Source organism: Mustela lutreola, chromosome 14 (genome assembly GCF_030435805.1).
Source record: "Mustela lutreola isolate mMusLut2 chromosome 14, mMusLut2.pri, whole genome shotgun sequence".
NCBI lineage: Eukaryota > Metazoa > Chordata > Mammalia > Carnivora > Mustelidae > Mustela > Mustela lutreola.
In genome coordinates this window covers 972,473-995,769 of record NC_081303.1, presented here as the reverse complement: position 1 = coordinate 995,769, position 23,297 = coordinate 972,473, and the positions used below count along the sequence as shown (strand labels likewise).

Sequence of the window (23,297 nt, the reverse complement as noted above, 5' to 3'; positions counted from 1 at the left end):
TGACAAGGTGGAAAAACTCACCTCAAAAAAAAACCCCAAAAAACAAGAAACAGTACTGATTGCTATGGACCTGATCAATACAGACATTAGTAAGATGTCAGGACTAGAGTTCAAAATAATTATAAAGATGCTATGGGCGCCTGGGTGGCTCAGTGGGTTAAGCCGCTGCCTTTGGCTCAGGTCATGATCTCAGGATCCTGGGATCAAGTCCCGCATCGGGCTCTCTGCTCAGCAGGGAGCCTGCTTCCCTCTCTCTCTCTCTGCCTGCCTCTCTGCCTACTTGTGATCTCTGTCTGTCAAATAAATAAAATCTTTAAAAAAAATAAAATAAAGATGCTATCTGGGCTTGAAAAAAATTATAATTATTATAGCAGTTATAATTATAATTTTATATATATATAATTATATAATTATGATTATAATAACACCGCAATTATAAAGATGCTATCTGGGCTTGAAAAAAAAGCATACAAGATACTAGAGAATCCCTTTATGGAGAAATAAAAGAACTAAAATTGAACCAAGTTGAAATCAAAAAAGCTATTAATGAGGTGCAATAAAAAATGGAGGCTCTTACTGTTAGGATAAATGAGGCGAAAGAGAGAATTAGTGATATAGAAAACCAAATGATGGAGAATAAAGAAGCTGAGAAAAAGAGAGATAAACAACTACTGGATCACGAGGGGTAAGTGATACCATAAGATGAAACAACATTAGAATAATTGGTCTTCCAGAAGAAGAAGAGAGAGAGATGGGGGCAGAAGCTATACTGGAGCAAAGTATAGTGGAGAACTTCCATAATGTGGGGAAGGGAACAGGCATCAAAATTCAGGAGGAACAGAACCCCCCCCTCAAAATCTATAAAAATAGTTCAACACCTGATCATCTAAGAATAAAACATACAAGTCTCAGAGATAAAGAGGAAATCCTGAAAGCAGCCCAGGACAAAAGGTCTGTAACCTACAATGGTAGAAATATTAGATTGGCAGCAGATCTATCCACAGAGACCTGGCAGGCCAGAAAGAACTGGCATGATATATTCAGAGCACTAAATGAGAAAAACATGCAGCCAAGAATACTGTATCCAGGGGCATCTGGGTGGCTCAGTGGGTTAAAGCCTCTTCCTTCAGCTCAGGTCATGATCTCGGGTCCTGAGATTGAGCCCCACATCGGGCTCTCTGATCAGCAGGGAGCCTGCTTCCCTTCCTCTCTCTCTGCCTGCCTCTCTGCCAGCTTGTGATCTCTCTGTCATATAAATAAATAAAAATCTTTAAAAAATAAAAATAAATACTATATCCAGCTAGGCCATCATTGAAAATAGATGGAGAAATAAAAACCTTCCAGAACAAACAAAAAAACTAAAAGATTTTCAAACACCAAACCAGTCCTTCAGGAAATATTCAAAGGGGTCCTCTAAGCAAAGAGAGAGCCTAAAAGTAACAGACCAGAAAGGAACAGAGACAGTATACAGTAACAGTCACCTTACAGACAATACAATGGCACTAGAGTCATATGTTTCAAAATTACCCTGAATGTAAATGGGCTAAATGCTCCCAATCAAAATACACAGGGTATCAGAATGGATTAAAAAAACAAAACAAAAAAAACAAGATCCATTGATATGCTATCTACAAGAAAATCATTTTAGATGCAAAGACACCTCCAGATTTAAAGGGGGTAGAAAATTATTTACCATGCTAACAGACATTAAAAGAAAGCTGGGGTGGCAATCCTTATATCAGATAAATTAGATTTTAAGCCAAAGACTATAATAAGAGACGAGGAAGGACACTATGTCATACTTAAAGGGTCTGTCCGACAAGAAGATCTAACAATTTTAAAATCTATGATCCTAACATGGGAGCAGCCAATTCTATAAACCAATTCATAACAAAATCAAAGAAACACATCAATTATAATACAGCAATAGTAGGAGACTTTAACACCTCCCTCGCTGAAATGGACAGATCACCCAAGCGAAAGATCAACAAAGAAATAAAGTCTTTAAATGACACACTGGACCAGATGAACATCACAGATCTATTCAGAACATTCCATCCCAAAGCAACAGAATACACATTCTTCTCTAGTGCACATGGAACATTCTCCAGAATAGATCACATCCTGGGTCACAAGATAGGTCTCAGCCAATACCAAAAGACTGGGATCATTCCCTGCATATTTTCAGACCAGAATGCTCTGAAACTACAACTCAACCACAAGAGGAAAGTTGAAAAGAACCGAAATACAAGGAGGCTAAAGAGTGTCATACTAAAGAATGAATGGGTCAACCAGGAAATTAAAGAACTAAAAAAAAAAAAAAAAAAAAAAAAAATCATGGAAACAAATGAAAATGAAAACACAACTGCTCAAAATCTTTGGGACACAGCAAAGGCAGTCCTGAGAGGAAAGTACATAGCAAAACAAGCCTTTCTCAAGAAACAAGAAAGGTCTCAAATATACAATCTAACCCTAAACCTAAAGGAGCTGGAGAAAGAACAGCAAAGAAAGCCTAAACCCCACAGGAGAAGAAAAATAATAAAGATCAGAGCAGAAATCAATGAAATAGAAACCAAAAGAATATTAGAACAGGCCAACGAAACTAGGAGCTGGTTCTTTGAAAGAATAAGATTGATAAAACCCTGGCAAGACTTATCAAAAAGAAAAGAGAAATGACCCAAATTATTAAAATCATGAATGAAGGAGGAGAGATCACAACCAACACCAAAGAAATACAATTATAAGAACATATTATGAGCAAATATACTCCAGCAAATTTGACAATCTGGAAGAAATGGATGCATTCCTAGAGACGTATAAACTACCATAACTGAATGAGGAAGAAACAGAAACCTGAGCAGACCCATGGTCAACATCAGTTGGCATCAGGGAAATACAAACTAAAACCACAGTGAGATACCACCTCACACCAGTCAGAATGGCTGATGCCATGGAAATGACTGATGCTGGCGAGGATGTGGAGAAAGGGGAACCCTCCTACACTGTTGGTGGGAATGCAAGCTGGTGCAGCCACTCTGGAAAACAGCATGGAGTTTTCTCAGAAAGTTGAGAATACAGCTACCCTATGACCCAGAATCACACGACTGGGTATTTACCCCAAAGATACAAATGTAATGATCCAAAGGGGCATGTGCACCCCAATGTTTATACCAGCAATATGAGGAATTTGAGAAACAAGACAGAGGATCATAGGGGAAGGGAGGGAAAAATGAAATAAGATGAAACCAGAGAGGGAAACAAAGCATAAGAGATTCTTAATCTCACGAAACAAACTGACGGTTGCTGGAGGTATAGGGTTGTTGGGTGATGGACACTAGGGAGGATATGTGCTATGGGGCATGCTCTGAATTGTGTAAGCCTGATGATTCACAGACCTGTACCCCTGAAACAAATAATATGTTATATGTAAATAAATAAATAAATAAATAAATTTTAATCCTCCCTCGCCCCCGCATCTAACCTCAGAAAGCAAAGGATCTGGCTGGAAGGAGAGATTCAATTAATTAGAAAGGATTTGTGGATTCTCTTCACTGTCCAGGGCACCCAGCATTCTGCTTCATAGGGAATGGACACTCAATAAAAGGTTGTGGGTGCTTTTTGTGGGACAGCCTTTATTCTCATCTATGCAATAAATATCTAATGTCGAATACTCAAAGAACACAGAAGACAGAACTGAACCAGAGTCAGAAGCTCTGGCTGAGCTATTACCTAGGCTGTGCAGCCTACATTCTTCCTCATTTGAAACATTACAATTCCCACCTTCCTACCCTATCTCACCTGTCTTTTGCTCTGAAGCTTCAGTGAATTAATGCAAGTAAAAATGTCCTAAAAAAGACATTTGTAAACAGAGGCATTTGACATTGCTCCTTACTTTCAAGACATCAAGATAATATTCCAGAGGTATACATCAAGGGTGTCCTGGGATCTTTTAATTTTTATGCAATTTTCCTCTGCTTGTTGCTCTTGCTTTTGACAAGAGAGATGGAGAAACACATCACTGGTTAGGAGGAAAATGATTTCCAAATCCTTAATGTTTCCTACGATGCTCTTCATTATTTGAATCACACTCGTGATTATGATTAATATCATATCAACTCCATGAAATAATCGTTCAAGGTGAATGTGAGGAGAAGTAGGCTACCTCCTTCCACTTCTAGTGTCCTTAAACCTTCCGCCATTAGAACAATCTGCTACCTCCACATTTTGTCCAAGTGCACTCGTGCAAATTCCTAAGGAATTTCAGCCTTAAATACAATGAAAAAGAAGGAACTAAATGATGACTTCTTTCAATTTTTTATTGAACTATAACACACATATCAAAAAATATACATATGTTAACAGCTAAGAGAACTTTCATGAACTAAGCACAGTGAAACAACCACTATCAGATCAATTGCTATCAGACCAGCCACACTAAACCACTCATTCTAGAATCTAGTGCTCATTCCCACTGTACTTTTTACTAAACATTACAAATCTATTACATGGAATATAAAATTTCAGTATTTGCACATTCAATCATGTAAATACAAATGCTAATCAAAACACACACAGAGAACACTTTCCTTGACCAACGTGGAAGGATTGTTGGTCTCAACGACAGATAGCCCACCCAACCATTAGATTCCTCTGCTGCTGTAATCAAAACACTGAAGTAATTGTGATTCCCAAACCCAAGACGTTTTCCAAACACACCACAAAATTTTAATACTGTGATGAGATAGCAAGTGAGAAAATTCCAGTCAAGGCAGAAAAATAATTGCAAAAGTGATGAAAACAACCATGACACTGCAGTAATGATGTTTGCCTCTTCTGTTGACAGTGAGAACTAAACACAAGGGCCTCTACTCTGCCCATGTGGAAAGGTAGTGACGGGTGTATAAATGCCCACTTTTTCTTTTAACCCATCTTGATGTGGACATGCATGGAGGCCTCATAGCCCGTCTCTTCCATGGAATCATCCTGGAGAATGACGTGGATCTTCCTCCAAAACCGAACAGCCACTCGTGGTGCCGTGAGAGCAGAAGAGAGAATCCATGGCCAGTTTCTCTGCTCGCGACCGTGTGTCCGGCTCTGCGGCCCACCTCCCACGAGGCCTGTTTTCTGCGACAGGAGAGGCTGCTCTTTCCCTGGGAATCTGAGGCACCAGAATATTCCCCCTCAGCCAAACAGCCCCAGAAATGTGTCTCGACATCCACACTTTGTTGAGACTTCAATTTCCTCCTGGTGCGGGTGCGGGTGTGTGATGCTGTGACGAGGTCGGTCCTGGGCATGGATTGAAGTGAATCACCTTCATCAGCTGTGAGCTACAGCCCTCCAATACCACGGACACCCCCATGGCACTCCAGCTGTCCCCTAAATAATACCAACTCTTCCAAGTGACTGCAAGATGAAGTGTATGACAGGTGTCCTCCGTGTCATCATAACTGTCCTGGCCACCCTCCCTGCTCATTTAGCACACACCAGCCTGGGGCTGACACGGTGCCGGACAGTCCTCCAGAGACTGATGTGCAGCCATGAGTAGCGCAGAACTTGATTTCAGAACATTTAGCATCAACTAGAAGAGGCAAATTAATGAGGCAATCCAAAAAAAATCTTGATTTCTTACCCAACCACACCTTCATTTTTTTACATTGCTGCTCCTCATTGGTTTTTAAATCCTACTTCTCTTTCACGGCCCTGTAGAAATATCTGTCTGCATGGCACAAGCCTTCTGCAAGCAGCTCCCAGCCAGAATAACCTGCCTCTGCTCCGCTCCATGCACTGCCGACCACACCAGGGTCCCATGTCATCTGAATGCCACCAGTGAGCTCCTAACCCAAGGAAGAGACCAATAACTGACCACAGCCCTCTGCCCACTAGCCAAGAAACAGCCTCAGCTTCTCGTCAAATACAGAAATCCAGGCAGCCACTACCAGTCAGCCGGCGCTGAGCCAGTCCATCCCATTAACGAGGCGATGACCAGTCACCTCTATCTTCTGTTGTCATTATATCCTCCCGTGCAAGTATTACCCACAGATGTGATCTGAACAGCTCAGGTGACGGGGAACTTATGTTCCTTTCAACCGGTCCAATTCAGCGACTGCATGTCAAGCACAGACTGCGGGAGAGCCCTGCTGTCGGCTCTGCAGGAAGCACAGGGATGAATGAGACACGGTCCCGGCTGCCAAGAACTTCCAATTTTTTTTGAGGGATTACAAAGTTTACAAATCTCTACAATTTGGGGCAGAGTAAAATGAAGGGTGTAAGAAAAGCCTGGAGGTTTAGAGAAGCCACAGATGAGATCCAGCTGCAGAACAGGAGCGGTTTCTTGGCGGCAGTGGCACCTGAGACGGAAAGCCATGACTGCGGAAGGAAGGTGGAGGCAGAGTGTCGCCCTCCAGGCATAACGAAGGGCGCACACAAAGCCACCGAGAGAGGCAAGTTCAGACATTCAAGTACTCTCCTTTGGCCCTAAAGTACTTAGCGTGACATTTCATTCATAGCAGATATTCAGCGAGGGGGGGTAGGTGGGAACTTCGGGCAGAACCTGGTCAATGACAACATAAAGGAAACAAAGACTCAGCACTTCACATGCACATGAGCACACACATGCGCACGCACACATGTACACACAGATACACACATACTCACACGCATGCACACACATGCAGACACGTACACGTGTATGCACACATGTACACACACATACTCACATACTCACACGCATGCACACACATGCATAGACACATACGCACACATGTACACACACATACACACACGTACACACACACGCACTCCAGATAACAGACCTTTCCAAAGCAGCACTGTCGCCTCCACCAGGTTACGGAGACGAGAAGTAAGCGGACCTGGACTCGATTCCTCTTTCTGGTCGTGGCGATGCTCTAGTGGGTTGTAGCTTTTTGCTTTCAACATTATGGACCTACGTAGGTGTTTGACCTCAAGGGTCGTGAGGAGTTTCTGTTGGGTAGGTGTTCCTGCGCTGTGAGTAAACTGTGTGTGGAGAGGAGGTTGGTTCCAGGATAACTTGAGGACACAGTGAGGTAGGTGGCCTTCGTCAGTCACCTCTCTCCCAGCACCTTCTTGGAGACTCGGAGCAGCTAGAGCCATGATTCTCCAAGAGCACAGGGGATGGTATAATCATTTCCTAAATGCATTTGACCGTAGTCTCTTTTTTAAAAAAATGAAGATGCTCCTGGTTCAAGTACTCCATAGAACACTGTATGATTAGATGCAATTATTAAGAAAATATGGAAAATTAAATCCAGTTTTGCCTAAATGATGGCGATAGAGGCCTCGACCAGTAGGCATCAGCCTCCGGGAAACCTTGGAGATCCCCACGTGTCTACCCTTCTCCGTCTTCCTTCCCTTTCAGCCTAGCGTTCTCCACCCTACCCACTAGGATGGTAAAAGCTAACATCTATGGAGCCTTCACTTCGCGCCAAGCCCTGTTCTAACCGCGTCAGCCCTCGCAGTACTCTTCAGCACTGTTGTGATCCCAGGTTGAGGCACAGAAAAACTGGGAAATTTTCCTGAGCTCGCCTATGCAGTAAGCGGTAAAGCTCGTGTGCAAATCCAGACAGAACTAAGGCTCGGGATCACACGAGCATCTGCCCCGAGAGGGATTAGGTTGGGGAGAAGGGGGGTCCCATGAGGACCTCACTCCTGTCTCTCCGCCACTGCTTCCGATGGGCTGGTCTGCCTGCGCGGCCCCCTCCGTCCGTCTTCAGGGAAACGGAGGCCCGTCGTCGCTCCCGTAGGGTTTGGTGGTTCTGATTAAACCACCTCAATCCGGCCGTGTGCCTTGTATTTCCGTAGTCTAGAATGTGACACCTCCCCCAGATAGCTCATCCCGCATTCCGCCTTGATGGCAGAAACGGCAGGTTTGGGAAGGAGGCAGAGGCACAGCCTTAGCAATTACTCCCGGCGGACGGCGGGGCAGAAACCGACAGGCGGCGCTTGGAGCGGCTGGACCTTCTCTGGGAGGCCGGGCAGGGCAGCTGCTTCTCGGCTGGGATTCCTGCTCACGCCTCTGTCCCTGCACCGCAGCTGCCGGTCCCAGGTGTTAGCTAGTGCCCCCCAGAGCGAGAAGAAAGAAACGTCCCCTCAGCCTCCACTCCCCGCTCTGTCCTCAAACACCGCCCCCCGGTCACCCCCGGTCACCCCCGGTCACCCCCGGTTCCTTTTCTCGTCCCTCCTCTCCGCTTCTCTCGTTAGGATTCATCTCTCCGCTCCTCTCTGCCGCCCACGGCCGTGTGACAAATCCCTCCTGAAATAACCCCGTGACTCACCGGCAGATACTGCATTCCGTTGATGCAGACCTTGGCCTCCCCAAGGGGCGCAGAACTTCACAGATACTCCGCGTTATTTTTACTTCGTCCTTGTAAAGAGACTGTCTGTCTGTCGCAGAGGAAGAAAGACGCAGCTTGGGCCTTTGTCTGGCGACCTGAGCATGAGGCTGGCACAGGCTTTTCGCCCCTCCAGGTCTCCTCGGTCGCCTCACCCCTTCCCCTTCGTGCTGTTTTCTCCTCTTTCTTCGGGATCTGTCAGTAACCACACCCGACATTAGACTAAAATCTTAACAGTCGGACGGAACCAGTGGTCCACGCGGGGAGCCTCCGAGCAGCCTCGCTTCCTCCACCCCCGCTGCTAACCGAGCCGGTCCTGCCCGGCCCCTCGCTCCCATCCCCATGCCGGCGACCGCATCCGAGCCCCCGCCCCTGCAGCCTGGCTCGAGGCAGCGGTCGCCTCACTCGTCCGCCACCCCCAACCCTCGTCGGCGCTCCCTGAAGCTGGTGCTCCCAGCCCAGACGCCGTCCGTGCTCCATTCAATGTCCTACCCTTTCCCGGGGCGCTTGGGCTTCTCAGTGTAGCCTCAGCTACCCGGCCTCTGTGACCTGCGTCTCCATCCCAGACGTCCCCCAAACTGAGACGTGTCCCTCGGCGATGTGCCCGCCTCCCCTGCAGGGGCAGCGCTTCTAACTTCTCCTCCTGGAAGGCTTCCGGGGTCCAAAGGCACAGTTTCTGTACCCCGTCCTGCAGAGCTCTTCCCAGCTCCCCCAGGGCCCTTGGAACCCCTCTCCCGTCGGCGTGCCTACAGCTTCTTATGATAACTTTGGGGTAGATGTATATGATACCGTACATATTCCACAAAAACTTACTGCAGGACCGTGGTGTCCCGGGAGCTATGCCAGGCCCTAGACACAGAGAAACCAAATTCACGGTCCTTACCCCAACGACCAAGTAGGACAACAAATGAAGAAAAGTAATTGGCATTTCAGAGCGAAATGAGGAACCACCGAGCTACGCCCAGGGGCTGAGTGGGTGCTTGAGAGGGCGGTCACCCAGGCCGGGGACGTCACAGGGCTCTCTAGGGGAGGACGCCTGGGCTGTGCTGTCAGGAACATCCACCTTTGGGGACTGCGTGTTGTGCCCCCAGATCACGGGCTATAACAGCGGACTAGACCCTGCGTCCCTTGTGCTCTACAAGTGCTCAACAGCACGCGGGACACCGGGTAAATCGGGAAAGGCTCAGTGTGTGGCCCTCTAGAACGCACGAATACCCGGTTTTCTGCTTCTCAACCTGCCTCTTCCTTCCTCTTGGTTGTCGACCACTCTTGGTCCCACAGACCCGGTCTGAGCCAATCAACAATGCAAGTAACAGGGTGATTCTGCAAGCGCCGTTTTCCCCGCCCGGCCCTGGTCCCCACAGCTGCGGAGTCTGGAACGGCGCCGGCTGGCCCCAGGCATGTGGCGTGACCTGAGCCGCCACCAGGGTCGGGCCATCAAGCGCCGCTGATCCGCACGCATCAAGCGGAAAAGGCCCGAGAGCGAACTGAATGGGAGAACGTGTCACACACTGCGCCAGGCCACATTCCAACGCCGCCGGGTCCAGCGCCTTCCAGCCCCTTCCCAGCCCCCACCTCAAGGAACTCCGTGCTCTCGGCCAAGACGTTCAGTCTCGGCGCGGCTCCTTTTTCTCAGCAATTCAATTACAGAGACGGTTTAGACTCACCGTGTTCTTACCCCAGATACCTAGAGGAGCATAAAATACTGCACAAATATTATAATCACAGCGAGGAATTTCCTAGTGCAGAGACAAACAGGTAACAACATCTTTCCCCAAACCAACCAAAGGTGAATCTTCCAGGCATTTTTAATGAGTAATAATTCATAATTATACGTAAAATCAAAAATCCTTTCAGATCATTCCCAAGATAATCACTCCCTTTCCGCCATCTCTGTTTCCTGAACGTGTTTTTATTACTTCCTGTTCTAAGCCCTGTGCTGAGAGTCCCAGCCACGAGCCTGCGAGTTCCGCAGGGCAGAAACGGTGCTTTACTTATCCTGATATATCCAGAGCTGAACACAGTGCTTGCCCTGAAGAAAGTACCCCAAAATGTTTGCTGAACTGAACATCCTTTTTAAAAAAAAAAAAAAAAAGTTTATTTTGAGGGTTCCTGGGTGGCTCAGTCAGGTGAGCATCTGCCTTCGGCTCAGGTCATGATCCCAGGGTCCTGGGATCGAGCCCCACATCGGACTCTTTGCTCAGCAGGGAGCCTGCTTCTCCCCCTGCCTCTCCCCCACTTCTCTCCATCTCTCTCTCGCTCGCTCTCTGTGCCAAATAAATAAATAAAATCTTAAAAAAAATATTTTTTAATCTTTTAATCTTAATGAAATCTTTTCAAAAGATTTTATTTATTTATTTGACACAGAGAGAGAGAGCGAGAGAGGGAACACAAGCAGGGGATAGGGAGAGAGAGAAGCAGGCTCCCCGCTGAGCAGAGAGCCCGATGCGGGGCTCGATCCCAGGACCCTGGGATCATGACCTGAGCCGAAGGCAGAGGCTTAATGATGAAGCCATCCAGGTGCCCCTAAATTTTTTTTTAGTTTATTTTGAGTTAAATATAATTTTAGAACTGCAGAAGAGTAAACATAGAATGAAGGAAAGACGGGAACATGTCTTCTTCCTCCACTCATCTAGCAGATATCAACGATGCCCTACAGCTCTGTCCTGGGCTCTGAATAATACACACGAGCAGTCCCCAGTCTAATTGTGGGGAAGGGGAGGGGAGGACACAGAGAGCCAAGTGAGCAATTTCAGTACAAATTGGTACATTTTAGAGTAAATGTTAGTACAAGATGTCATCAGAGCAGAGAGTGGTGGCAGTCCCTAAAAAAAGAAAATAATATTCTGAGATCTCTTCTTACAGTATTTCTTCAAATTGAATTAAAATCCAAACAACCACCAGACGACAGCTAGCAAACTCAGGTCCTACACAAATTCAAAAAATCCAGTCAATTCGTTAAAAGCTACGTGCCCCACTTGGCTGAAATCCCTTGACATCATACAGCAGCCCTAGGTGATACGGTAAGTTAACGAGATGTGCGTACCCGTATCTTCCATTTGTCGCATCATTATTATCTCATGGAACCCTCTAGGGTCTGGTACACATTTGGGAACTCAGCTACACACCTCAGTCCAGAATCTGTTCCCTTCCTGTCCTATGACTATGCCACGTGTCATCCCTTGTAAAGCAAGTATTTTCTTAGTGTTTTTCCTTCAAGACCAGCTTTGAAAATTATCGTGGGCAAACAGAAGCAGGAGAGGACAGATGCGCCCACCTTTGCTGGGGAACAGCTTTCTAATGCTTCCACTCACGGCGACGGTGGTGAGCAGACCCCAGCCAGCTGCCCTCAGTTCTTCTCTGAAAGCCCTTGATACTGGTGACCGGAGAGTAGTCAGTACTCGCTCTTGCCTCGAGATGATCGGGGCACAGTTAGTCCTCACTAGTTAGAGTCAGAACCGGATGTGTGCACCACGGCCCACTCGGACAGTATAGGCATAAACATGAATCAAATTGGCAATTTAATAAAAATACAGCGGAGCATACATCTGGACTACTGAATGCCTAGATGAACACTTGACTAAAACTTTAGTGCAAGCTGTGATCACATTCAAGGAGGTCCCGGGTGGACAGGGTTTGAGGAGAGAGGACCGACAGACAAGCACACCTAGATACAGCAGTGACGATGACAGACGTCACAGAAAGGCAGCAAGGTCACGGCGCGCTTCAAAGAACACTGCCTGTTATTTGAATAAAATATCTTTTCACCGAAAGTCTAACGTTTGCTACCTTGACAAATCAGAGAACTGACAAGCCCTGTGTTTGTGTCCTTTCTTAGGAAAGGAAAGAAGCACAGAGAGGGACGAGAACTTGCTAGAGATCAAACACGAGTGAAGCCGCTTCTCAGTGGGGACCCGCAGGATGGAAACGCGCGACCGTCGGCTTCCTTCTCCCCCATTGCGTCAACAGAACTCTACTATGAAGACAGGTGAAACAGATCTTAAATTGTTGCCACTGTCACAACTGTCACTTGTCACATTGTCACCATAGTCACTTGCAAGCTGGAACCTAAGAATGATGACTAAATAGGTTTCATCCCTGGTAAACAGCGGCCAAAATCTCTCCCATCATGAATACCATCAGAGGGACACACAGTTAGGAGAGAGACAGAACATAAATGATTTGTTACCTTTCCCAATATGTAGCGAATAGACTTTGAGATTATCCTTAATAATAAATATTTATTAATGAAACATCTAAGTGCAGAAAGACATGAAAAATACAATACAAGAAAGTAAGGTGGCTCACACAGCACCTTTATAAACAGTGAATATAATCAAATGAGTCCAGGAGTTTTATAAAGGGAAACGAGCTGGCTGGCCAGTGACGTGAGCGGCCAGAAGGCCACTACGCGGTCGGGGTTACAGCTGTGTTGGTGGAATACTGGGCTCCTGTAGGCTTGGTCTGTTTCACGTTCCTCCTGGTGGACTTGTCCACACCCTCTATTGCCTTTTTCACCCAGTCAGCTTGTGGGTCAGCGCAGATTTTAAAGCCACGTCTGGTAATAAAGCTGCAAAGCAAGGAAAAGACAGAGTTAGTCACATCCCCACGCCTTGGAGCCAGGAGTTAAGATCAGACCAGATACAAGAGATTTCGTGCAGAAATTGCTCTCCAAACCTTGGCACCAGAAATGAAAACCTTTCTATTGGAACACAAAAGAGAAATACGTCCAGGAAATACCCTGGTGCCTCTTAACAGCAGGACGGCTCCCTTCCTTCAGCCCTTGGTAGGGACAGAGAAAAAGCAAAAGGCTGTTGCTGCGGCCCTCCGGAGTCTCAAGGAAGGGGGAAGCCGGCCGCCTTTGTTCATCATGATTCTCAGACACCTCCGTCCATCCGAGCTGCCAACGGCTGCAACTACGCCGGAGCTGCCGGTCACCTCGTTCAGTTATTCCATTTCTCTTCCTTTTCACATCTGAACACACTTATCTTGTTTTCTGGACAGAGGTGATTTCTTTATTTAATTTCTTTGGGTAAAATTGCAATCATGTGTTGGGAAGAGCTGCTACTCTGAAAACGAGACCCTGGAAAGAGAACGGCACTAGGGAGGCTAGTTCTTCGCCCATTCCCTTGAGATGCGGTAAGTGATAAAACATGGCACTGTCCTTCACTCTAGCACACCCTAAGCAAAGGGAAGGGAGGCGCGGGGAAGGAAGGGGAGAGAAGCATCCTGCACCGGTGCGGCCCTACGGTCCAGTCCCGAGTCCAGCCAGCCATCTCCCACCCTAACGCTCCGAACTGAGCACCACAGCCGTCCGTCCCAGTCAGGTTCTTGTGCTAAACCAAATCGAGAGGAGGATAACACTCCTTATTCGATTGTCAAATTTTTCTGGTAATTGTTATTTGATGCTACAGGAAGCCGTGGTTAACTAGAACAGAGGGGCGGCTGGGTCCCTTGAGGTCTCCCCCACGCCGGCTTCCTGAGGAGGGCAGTGTTTCTCCACAGCGGGTCCCATCCAGTCCCCGGTCCCGGGGACACAAACTCACATTACTGCTCTCATGGGGCCCTCCTTGATAGTGTAGGTCTTGATGTTTTTAATGGGCAGTCTCTTGGTCGTTAGACTCACACAGAAGCTCTTTTCCAGGACTTCACTCCCCACACCTGGCAAAGAAAACCGAGCAGACAAACCATAAGTGATCTTTTCAAACAGCACGAACGCTACGGTGCTAAGAACAAAATAACAGAGAGTGATGTGGTGGGGAGTGATTTGGGGAAGGCAACGTCAAATGTCGGAGAAGCACGTGCTGTTGTAAATGTGAAGGTGCAAGTTCCACGACGGAGGTGGTTCTCAAACTCTCCCTCTTCAAGAGAAATCCACCCCCACCCCAAGAGGATTTCTAGACTTCAGTTCAGAGAGCTGTCTTGCCTTGGAGAAGGCAGCCTTGGGAGAACTGATAATATCAGAGGTTTGCTGGGATGTAATCATGGTTTCTAAGCGCTGGTTTTCTCCTGAGTAAAACAGTATTTGTCTCTCAGGGAAATGATGCCAAAAGCATGTACGGAATAGTTGATGAGGACCGAGTTTGATCTCCGCTGTTGCTGATACCAGACTTTTGAAATTTTTTTTAAAAGATTTTATTTATTTATTTGTCAGAGAGAGAGGAGCAAGAGCGAGCACAGGCAGACAGAGAGGCAGGCAGAGGCAGAGGGAGAAGCAGGCTCCCTGCCGAGCAAGGAGCCCGATGTGGGACTCGATCCCAGGATGCTGGGATCACGACCTGAGCCAAAGGCAGCGGCTTAACCAACTGAGCCCCCACAGGCGCCCCAATACCAGACCTTTTTTTAAACATGAAACTACATACAAGGTATCTGCCGGCTAGCTACGCCCCTCGCCGGCCCTGCTTTCCGGCGTTCCCAGTGACCCGTCCACGTGGCCTTTGCCCCCGTCTTTGCCAATGTATGTTTAACGCTGAGCTGTCTCTGAGCCCAGTGAAGGACAGGGATCTTTTCTTGCATTTTTCTCATTACTTAGGAAACAATATTTTTCTCTGAGAAGTACCCAACTTCTCTGTATCTCATTTTCTCTGAGAAGTACCCACCGTGGACTCCAGGACCCAGAGAATCCCACTCGACTCCAAAGCCCCAAGCCACAGTGTTCTCAGGGAGGACATCACCTTCACGAACGTTGCAAAGCAGAGTCGGAGCAGACATTGCTTTGCAGGCGTGCGTGGAGGCTAAGCCCCAGGGGCACGTACAGAGGTCATTCACGGAGGAAGCTTGTGAAGTGACCCACGTGTCTGCGGTCCTCCTCTGTCTCCAACAGAGGGTCGCTGTCCCCACCCATGCCTGAGTTTCCACCAAACAGCAGACTTTTGGTCTCGGCAAAATGGCAGCCACATTGCAATATTTGGCTTCACTGACTAGCCTTAAAGTTGGTTTCATCAGTACTTATTTTGCCCACAGTGTCAGGGAACTGCAGACCTGCCACCTCTATTCGTGGACTCCCTTAGGGATCCAGGATCAGATTCAGATTTCCTATTCTAAGAAGTAAGGCTATAAACTAGGAGGTTGAAAGGAGAGTTAACTGAAACACTAGTTACACTTGAGAGATAGTCTCTCTCATCGCCAGAGTCACAAGAACTATTCTTCAATCGGTTGGAGGAAAAAATGACCCTTGAAGACAATACGTGTAGGACAGTCAGGTGAGGCTCAGCAGAGCTGTCTGAGGTGGTGTCCTGGCAGGTTTCTCCGAACGCGTATGAGCCACTGGTCTATTTGTTAGCACCTGACATATGATCTCTTATAAATTAAAGAAGTTTGTCATTAATGGGAACAATGTTCATAGCAGTAAAAATAGACTCTCCCGTATACTCAAAGGTAATATTGATCTCCTGGGTATGAAGGCATGAGCTCCCAATCATTCTTTTCAATAGAATTATTGATTCTCTTCAGAATATACAACCTCCAACTCATCTCCACATTGTGACTAAACTTCCAAAAACTTTGAGAATTTATCAAGATTGATATCAAATAGGCAAAAACTACAAGGGCACAATCATCACCACCATTCCACAGCTCACATTAATCAAGAAATTATCGCTGGGACGCCTGGGTGGCTCAGTCGTTAAGCCTCTGCCTTCATCTCGGGTCAGGATCTCAGGGTCTGGGATCGAGCCCCGCATCGGGCTCCCCGCTCGGCGGGAGGCCTGCTTCTCCCGCGCCCACTCCCCCTGCCGTGTTCCCTCTCTCACTGTCTCTCTCTCTGTCAAATGAATAAATAAAATCTTTTAAAAAATTACTACTAGTGAGGAAATTCGATAAGTATTCCTAAATTGTTGGTTTTTATTTTTTTTCATTTTAATCCCAGGTGAGAGTATCTGTCATCATGTTCAACTTGTAAGTAGGCGTAGGTCCAGAGAGGTTGAGAAATTTACCCCCAATCACGTAATTATGAAAATTAGGAGCCAGACTGTAAGCAAGTCCCCTGACCTCAGTTTTCATTCCCGTTTTGCTCACAGGCAGTCACAGGCTCCCCAGAAAAAGCCGTTGACCCCAGTCCAACCCTGAGTCGCAGCCGGGACGCGGGCCCGCCGGCCGCACGCCTGCCCAGACGGAACCTTCCCGCTTACCTTCCACGAGGAAGTCCGAGAGGAGGCAGACCCCGAGCAGGGCCAGGAGGAGAGGTCTCATGGCTGAGTGGTGCGGAGCCGGGCGAGGAGGAGCCGGGTGAGGAGGAGCCGGGCGAGGAGAGGCTGAGGAGCCGCGCTTGCAGGAGCCTCTTTATGCGTCCGGCGGTCCGCGCACTTCCTGGGGCGCAGGGGCCTTTCGGGGTGGGCGTGTGGCTGTGGAAAGTCTGTGCAGTAGAGAGGGTTTTTTCTCTAACATAAGTTCCTTTGCCTCCGCTCACACAACCTCACACCTTGTGGCCTTTGCCCCCGCTGCTGTGGTTAAGGTGTCAATAAAACCAAATGTGAGCACAAAGGAACGTGGTTGTCGCATCTCCCACCCCCCGAAATACAGATCTTCCACTGCAGGCAGGCCCCAGGCCACATCACCCCACGGCCCACCCCGGGGACAGTAAGGAAATGGGGAGCGGCGGTCACTGTGGTCCTGCTCCCCCCCCCCGTGTCCCATGTCACATCCGCTGTGACGTGAGGATGCCACCACCATGGCTCATGACCCTGCATGCCATCCGGACCAGCTGGGGTTCTCTTTGGGGGGCCACAGGGACACTGCTGCCACTGGGAGCTTCTCAGCAATCTTTTTATTTTGTTTTATTTTATTTTTTAATTTATTTGACAGACAGAGATCACAAGTAGGCAGAGAGGCAGGCAGAGAGAGAGGAAGCAGGCTCCCTGCTGAGCAGAGAGCCTGATGCGGGGCTCGATCCCAGGACCCTGAGACCATGACCTGAGCCGAAGGCAGAGGCTCGACCCCCGGAGCCACCCAGGCGCCCCTCAGCAATCTTTTTAAATCTCACCTCAGTGACTCCCGCTTTCTTACACATACTGAAGAAACAGTTAAATAAGTGTTTGGAGCATGTCCAATGCACGTGTTTGCTTTATTGCAACTTAGTATGTACCTTTTAAAAACCTGTGAGGGGCATCTGGGTGGCTCAGCTGGTTCGGGCTCAGATCATGGTCCCGGGGTTCTGAGATCAAGCCCCACGTCAGGCTCCCTGATCAATGGAGAGTCTGCTTCTCCATCTACCTCTGACCCTCCCCTCTTCTTCTGCATATGCTCTCTCTCTCTCATGAATAAATATAAAATCTTTTTTAAAAATAAAATAAAAATAAAAACTGAAAAGTTGTCCTCACATGAGCTTTATTTTGAAAAAAGAGAGAAAATTAACTATAATCATATCATTCTGACAGTTTTCATTTTTTTTAATTTTTAAAAAAGATTTTATTTATTTATTCAACAGAGAGAGAGATGACAAGTAGGCAGAGAAGCAGGCAGAGAGAGAGGAGGAAACAGGTTTCCTGCCGAGCAGAGAGCCCGATGTGGGGCTCGATCCCAGGACCCCAGGATCATGACCTGAGCCGAAGGCAGACACTTGACGATGGAGCCCCCAGGCGCCCCATGACCCTCTTTTATTTCTTGCTACGTTACCACATAGTCTCACCCAAATGTAGTTTTGACTCGTGGTCTCGTAGTGGGGTCTGACCATATCAGCTGCATCTTCCCGGCACTCAGTCTTTTGTTGTTTTATCTGATTTTGTTTTCACAGGTCTCTATAACATGTATTTATTAAATATGTGTTTGTACAAGCGGCTCAAAGGTTTGCCACAGCCACTGGGTACATGAGACTCATATTCTTATTCAACATATGTGTCACCAACAGGTTTTGCCATGGCTGTTAGAGAAACAAAAATGAATTCCTATACTTCCATGAAAATTATAGGCTAACCTCTAAGAGATTTTTCATTAATGGCATTTAATTCTCCAGCCAGACTTCACTCTGGACCTCAGCGTGGCTTCTTTGTTATCTCTACCTGGCTACACCATCGGTCCTTAACATCTGAATACATCTTTCCACTCAGAATACTTTTCCTCCTCTTGTTCCCTGACATTGAGAAATACACTGTTTTCTTTATTTTTTTTTTAATTTTTTCAATTTATTTATTTTCAGAAAAACAGTATTCATTATTTTTTCACCACACCCGGTGCTCCATGCAATCCGTGCCCTCTATAATACCCACCAGCTGGTACCCCGACCTCCCACCCCCCCGCCACTTCAAACCCCTCAGATTGTTTTTCAGTATGATGCCTCCATCAGAAAGGACGAATACCCAACTTTTGTAGCAACATGGACGGGACTGGAAGAGATTATGCTGAGTGAAATAAGTCAAGCAGAGAGAGTCAGTGATCATATGGTTTCACTTATTTGTGGAGCATAACAAATAGCATGGAGGACATGGGGAGTTAGAGAGGAGAAGGGAGTTGGAGAAATACACTATTTTCTATCCAGTTTCCAAACACAGAAACTAGGGTCATCTTCGACTCAGTGCTACCCACTCATACGTCATCCTCAACCAAGCCGTACTAAGTAAGCCACCTCAGCAGCTCTTCAGTAGGCCTGATATTCACTTTCCAACTGCTCTAGGCAGGCCCTCGTCATCCCTGGTTAGGACCACTGCAGGAGACCAGCTGCTTTCCCAGTGTCGGTTCTCCTCCCTTTCCTACTGTACCCATAGTATTGCCAGAGTAATTGTTCTGATGCCTTAATCTAATCATGTTATTTCCCTACTGAGAACCTCTTTGCCAATTTCCATTGCCTACAGAATTTATTTCAAATTTCTTATTGTCCTATGCAAGGTTGTTCAGGATCTAACACAGCTTTTCCTTTTAGCTCACTTTCCACCCCTCACACACGCTCCCAAACCCACAGTCTCAACAAAGGTGTATGTGCTCAACCAAATACCCCATCGTCTCTGACACCCCCACATACCGCTTCCTTTACCCAGAATAACCATCCCAACTCCCTACTATAAACTGCTCCCCGTCCCACGAGTTTTCCTGAGTCCTCTAGATAAAATTAAGTTGTGCCATCCTCTGTACTCCCTTGGCAGTACGTCTCCACCACTGTTCTATCTTATCTCTGATCTTATGTTTTTGCCAAACTCCGTTGTGTTTCTGCCTCTCCCACTATATGGTAGCCTCCTTGTGAGCGGGGATCTCGGTCTTCACCGGGTCCCTGGCATTAGAAGAATGTCTGCGTGCAGTAGTACAGTCACCAAATAGTTTTTGAATAAATGATTTATTTTTTTAAGTTTAAATGAATTATTTTTAAAAGACCAAATTAAGGGTGATGGTACATAAGTGAAGATTAACCACCTACAAACACAAAGCCAGGAGTTGTGCCTGTGGTTTTCTCTTATGTTTTCAATCAAATAGACAATTTGACCAAGAGCTGAATAATGACTTAGCATATGGAATTGGAATGTCTTAAACTCTCAAAATGAATTAGTTACCCCTAGCTTTTAAGAAGCATGACTAGACTCGCTGGTGATAAGAAAAATCATTAACTGGGGCGCCTGGGTGGCTCAGTGGGTTAAAGCCTCTGCCTTCGGCTCAGGTCATGATCCCAGGGTCCTGGGATCGAGCCCCTCATTGGGCTCTCTGCTCAGCGGGGAGCCTACTTCCCCCTCTCTCTTTGCTTGCCTCTCTGCCTATTGGTGATTTCTGTCTGTCAAATAAATAAATAAAATCTTTAAAATAAATAAATAGATAGAAAAGAAAAATCATTAACTCACAAAGAAATGCAGAAAGAGGGGTCCCTGGGTGGCTCAGTCAGTTAAGTGTCTGACTCTTAAGCTCAACTCAGGTCTTTATCTCAGTTCAAGCCCCACACTGGGCTCCACGCTGGGTGTGGAACCTATTTTAAAAAGAAAAAGAAAAGGAAAGGAAAAGAAATACAGAAAGAGAGGAGGAAAGAGACAAGGGGACTCCAGGAAAAAAAAAATTGGCATTGGTAAGTCCTTAACCATCAATAATTTCTTTAAATGTAAATGGATTAAATTCTCAAATTAAAAGGCATAGAATGACTGAATGGATTTTTAAGAAACTACCCAGCTATGTGCTGCCTCACCTCAGCTTTAAGAATGCATATCAGCTCAGAGTAAGAGGATGAAAGAAGATGGTCCATGCAACTGGAAACCCAAGACGGCAGAGGTAACTATACTTAGACAAACGAGACTTCAGGTCAAAAACTGTAATAAGAGGCAAAGTAGGTGACTATATAATGAAAAAGGGGTCAATTCATCAGGAGGATATAAAATTATATATGCACCCAAAGTCTTTACAAGAGCTTACAAATGCTTCCATGACCTGTGCCTTCCTCTCACTCCGTCTCTAACATCTTCTCCTGCTACCCTTTCTCCCTTATCTCTCCACTGCAGTCACAATGACCTCTTTGCTATTTCTCAGACATGTCAGCCAGGCTCCTACCTCTGAGCCTTTTCACTTGCTGTTTATTCTGCTTGATGTTCTCATCCCACAGACATAAGCATAACTCACCCCCACTGCTTTCTCATTATAGCTTTTCCTGACGACCCAACTGAAAACTGCACTCCCATACCAATTCTGGTATCATTTGATCTCTCCTTGCTGCTCTATTTCCATGCACGGTACTTAGCACCATGTAGTATAACCATATAATTTACTTGCTGATTTTTAATATTTTCTATCTCCTTCCAGAAATTTTTGTCTTTTTCATTCCTCAGAGTCTAGGGCAATGCCTGATGCAGAGAAGGTACTGGATTAATATATTTAGAATAAATGTAAATGCATAAGAGTATGCAAGCACAAGCAAACATAAACATTTATACTTGCAAAGTCTAGTACCCCGGAACATCAGTTCCACTTATATATGTGTGGCCACACAGTGGGAGGGTAGAATCCATTTTTGAAGGAAAGCATTCATTTTTGAGGGAAGAAGATAGAAGTATGAAGGGTACAAATAAGGAAATACATCTTTTCTTTTTACTTTTTAGTCTATTTTGATTTATCTGAAAAAATTAATTTGTATTTCATCATACATAACAGATAGTCCACAAAAAAAGTCTTCTGTAGAATGCATGTTTGTGTAATAGTCCACTTTTGAGTAGTTTGTCATTTTAGTATCGGTATGTAAAAATTCTTTATGTATTCACCCTACTAATTCTTTGTCAACTGCAGGTGTTGCAAATATTTTCTCCTAGTTTGTAGCTTGTCTTTTCACTCTCTTTACATGTTTTGATAACAAACAAACAAAAAATACTAATTATAATGTAATCAGATTTATCCATGTTTTATTATACGGCTGTTGTTTTTTGCACCTTGATAAATCTTTCCCTTCCCCACAGTCAGAAAGACTGACCCCTACTAAAAGTTTTAGTCTTGTATTTGGCACTTAAATTTTCCACCTTTCTGGAGGTTATTTCTGTATGTGATGTGAGGTAGAGATACAAATGCATTTTTTTTCTCTTTGGATAACTGGATTTTCTAGCTCTGGTTATGGAGGAATATCTCCTTTTGCAACACTACTGTCATATGTCAAAGGTCCATGTATATGTGCATCTGTTCTAAATTCTCTAGTCTGTTCCATTAGCAAATGTGTAAGACACTGTCTTAGAAACAGGAGAAAAGAAAAGAACGAGGCATGAGTCGTGATTTGGCAAGTGATTTCTCGCTCTACACATACAGACACTTGTCCTAATCCACCGCAACATGACAAGCGCTATGGCATATAGCGGTCTGATCAATGACTAGAAATGGAACATGGAATGTCCAGGAGCCACAATTAATCCTGGTGTAAATGAGGCATAGAGCCTCCCTCTCAGGCGTGAACACTGAACTATGGCTGCTACATGACATCATAGACTGTCACCCTGTGACACATAGAGGTGTCCTAGCTAGAGCCTGCCCAGGAGGTGGAGGGGTTGGAGATACTTTGATGGTGAATTCAACACAGGTGGAGACAGAGAACTTGACACTAGATGGAAATCCAACTGAATTATACATTTTTCAGTTGAATTCCCCAGCCTGCGGACAGATCGTGGCTCTGTGGTACTTCTCTCCCTCATCACTGCCCTGCTTCTGCTCATTTTCCAATCGGATTGGGTATCCTTTTCTCACAATCTACAAAAAGTATCTTATTCAGTCACCAGCTAACGCAGTAACTGATGCTGGTTACTTCCAGAAATCACTAGGAAGGGATTGCCTAGCTCTCACATGATGGGTTATTTCTTTCAATTTTACATGAGATACTGGGCGAAGATGATTTTTTCACTCCAAAACACAGAATTACATAGAATAAAAATAGCTATTTCCCTACCTTGGATTTTAAGTAGTCAAACCTATAAAATTAATAATTTGAGTTACTGAAGTTGTTTTTTTTAGTTAGTGACATCTAAAGAACTATGCTAGATAGATGTTACCTGTAAGCGACAGATATTATTAACAGTAAATTTACCTCAATAGCATAACCCAGGGTTCAGCACAACACACCCATCTCGTGTTTTGTAAATAAAGTTTTATTGGAACACATCGATGCCCACTTGCTCGCGTATCATCGATGGCTGTTTGCAAACTATGAGAGCAGAGTCGATGAGTTGCACGGTACTGAAGCCCAAGATATCTGCTGCCTTTAGCTTTATAGGAGAAGTATGCATCTCTGACTTGTATGCATAATTAAAACCAGCTATGTTCAATAGAATATCAAATATAAAACATACCGAGAAGGGGCACCTGGGTGGCTCAGTAGGTTAAGCCGCTGCCTTCGGCTCAGGTCATGATGTTAGTATCCAGGGATCGAGCCCCGCATCAGGCTCTCTGCTCAGCAGGGAGCCTGCTTCCTTCTCTCTCTCTGCCTGCCTCTCTGCCTGCTTGTGATCTCTGTCTTTATAAATATATAAAATATATAAATATGTAAAATCTTAAAAAAAA

At 45.9% G+C, this 23,297-nt stretch overlaps 1 protein-coding gene across 1 annotated transcript; it reads right to left on the bottom strand.

The window, feature by feature from the left end:
• Positions 1–12,590: 12,590 nt before the first annotated feature.
• XCL1 (X-C motif chemokine ligand 1) lies at positions 12,591–16,914 on the bottom strand. Its single transcript, XM_059146751.1, has 3 exons — positions 16,499–16,914; positions 13,916–14,030; positions 12,591–12,939 (listed from the first exon to the last, which is right to left on the bottom strand). Exons 1-3 carry the CDS (start codon positions 16,557–16,559, stop codon positions 12,777–12,779), a joined length of 339 nt encoding a protein of 112 aa, XP_059002734.1. The 5' UTR covers positions 16,560–16,914; the 3' UTR covers positions 12,591–12,776.
• Between the last annotated feature and the right edge of the window lie 6,383 nt (positions 16,915–23,297).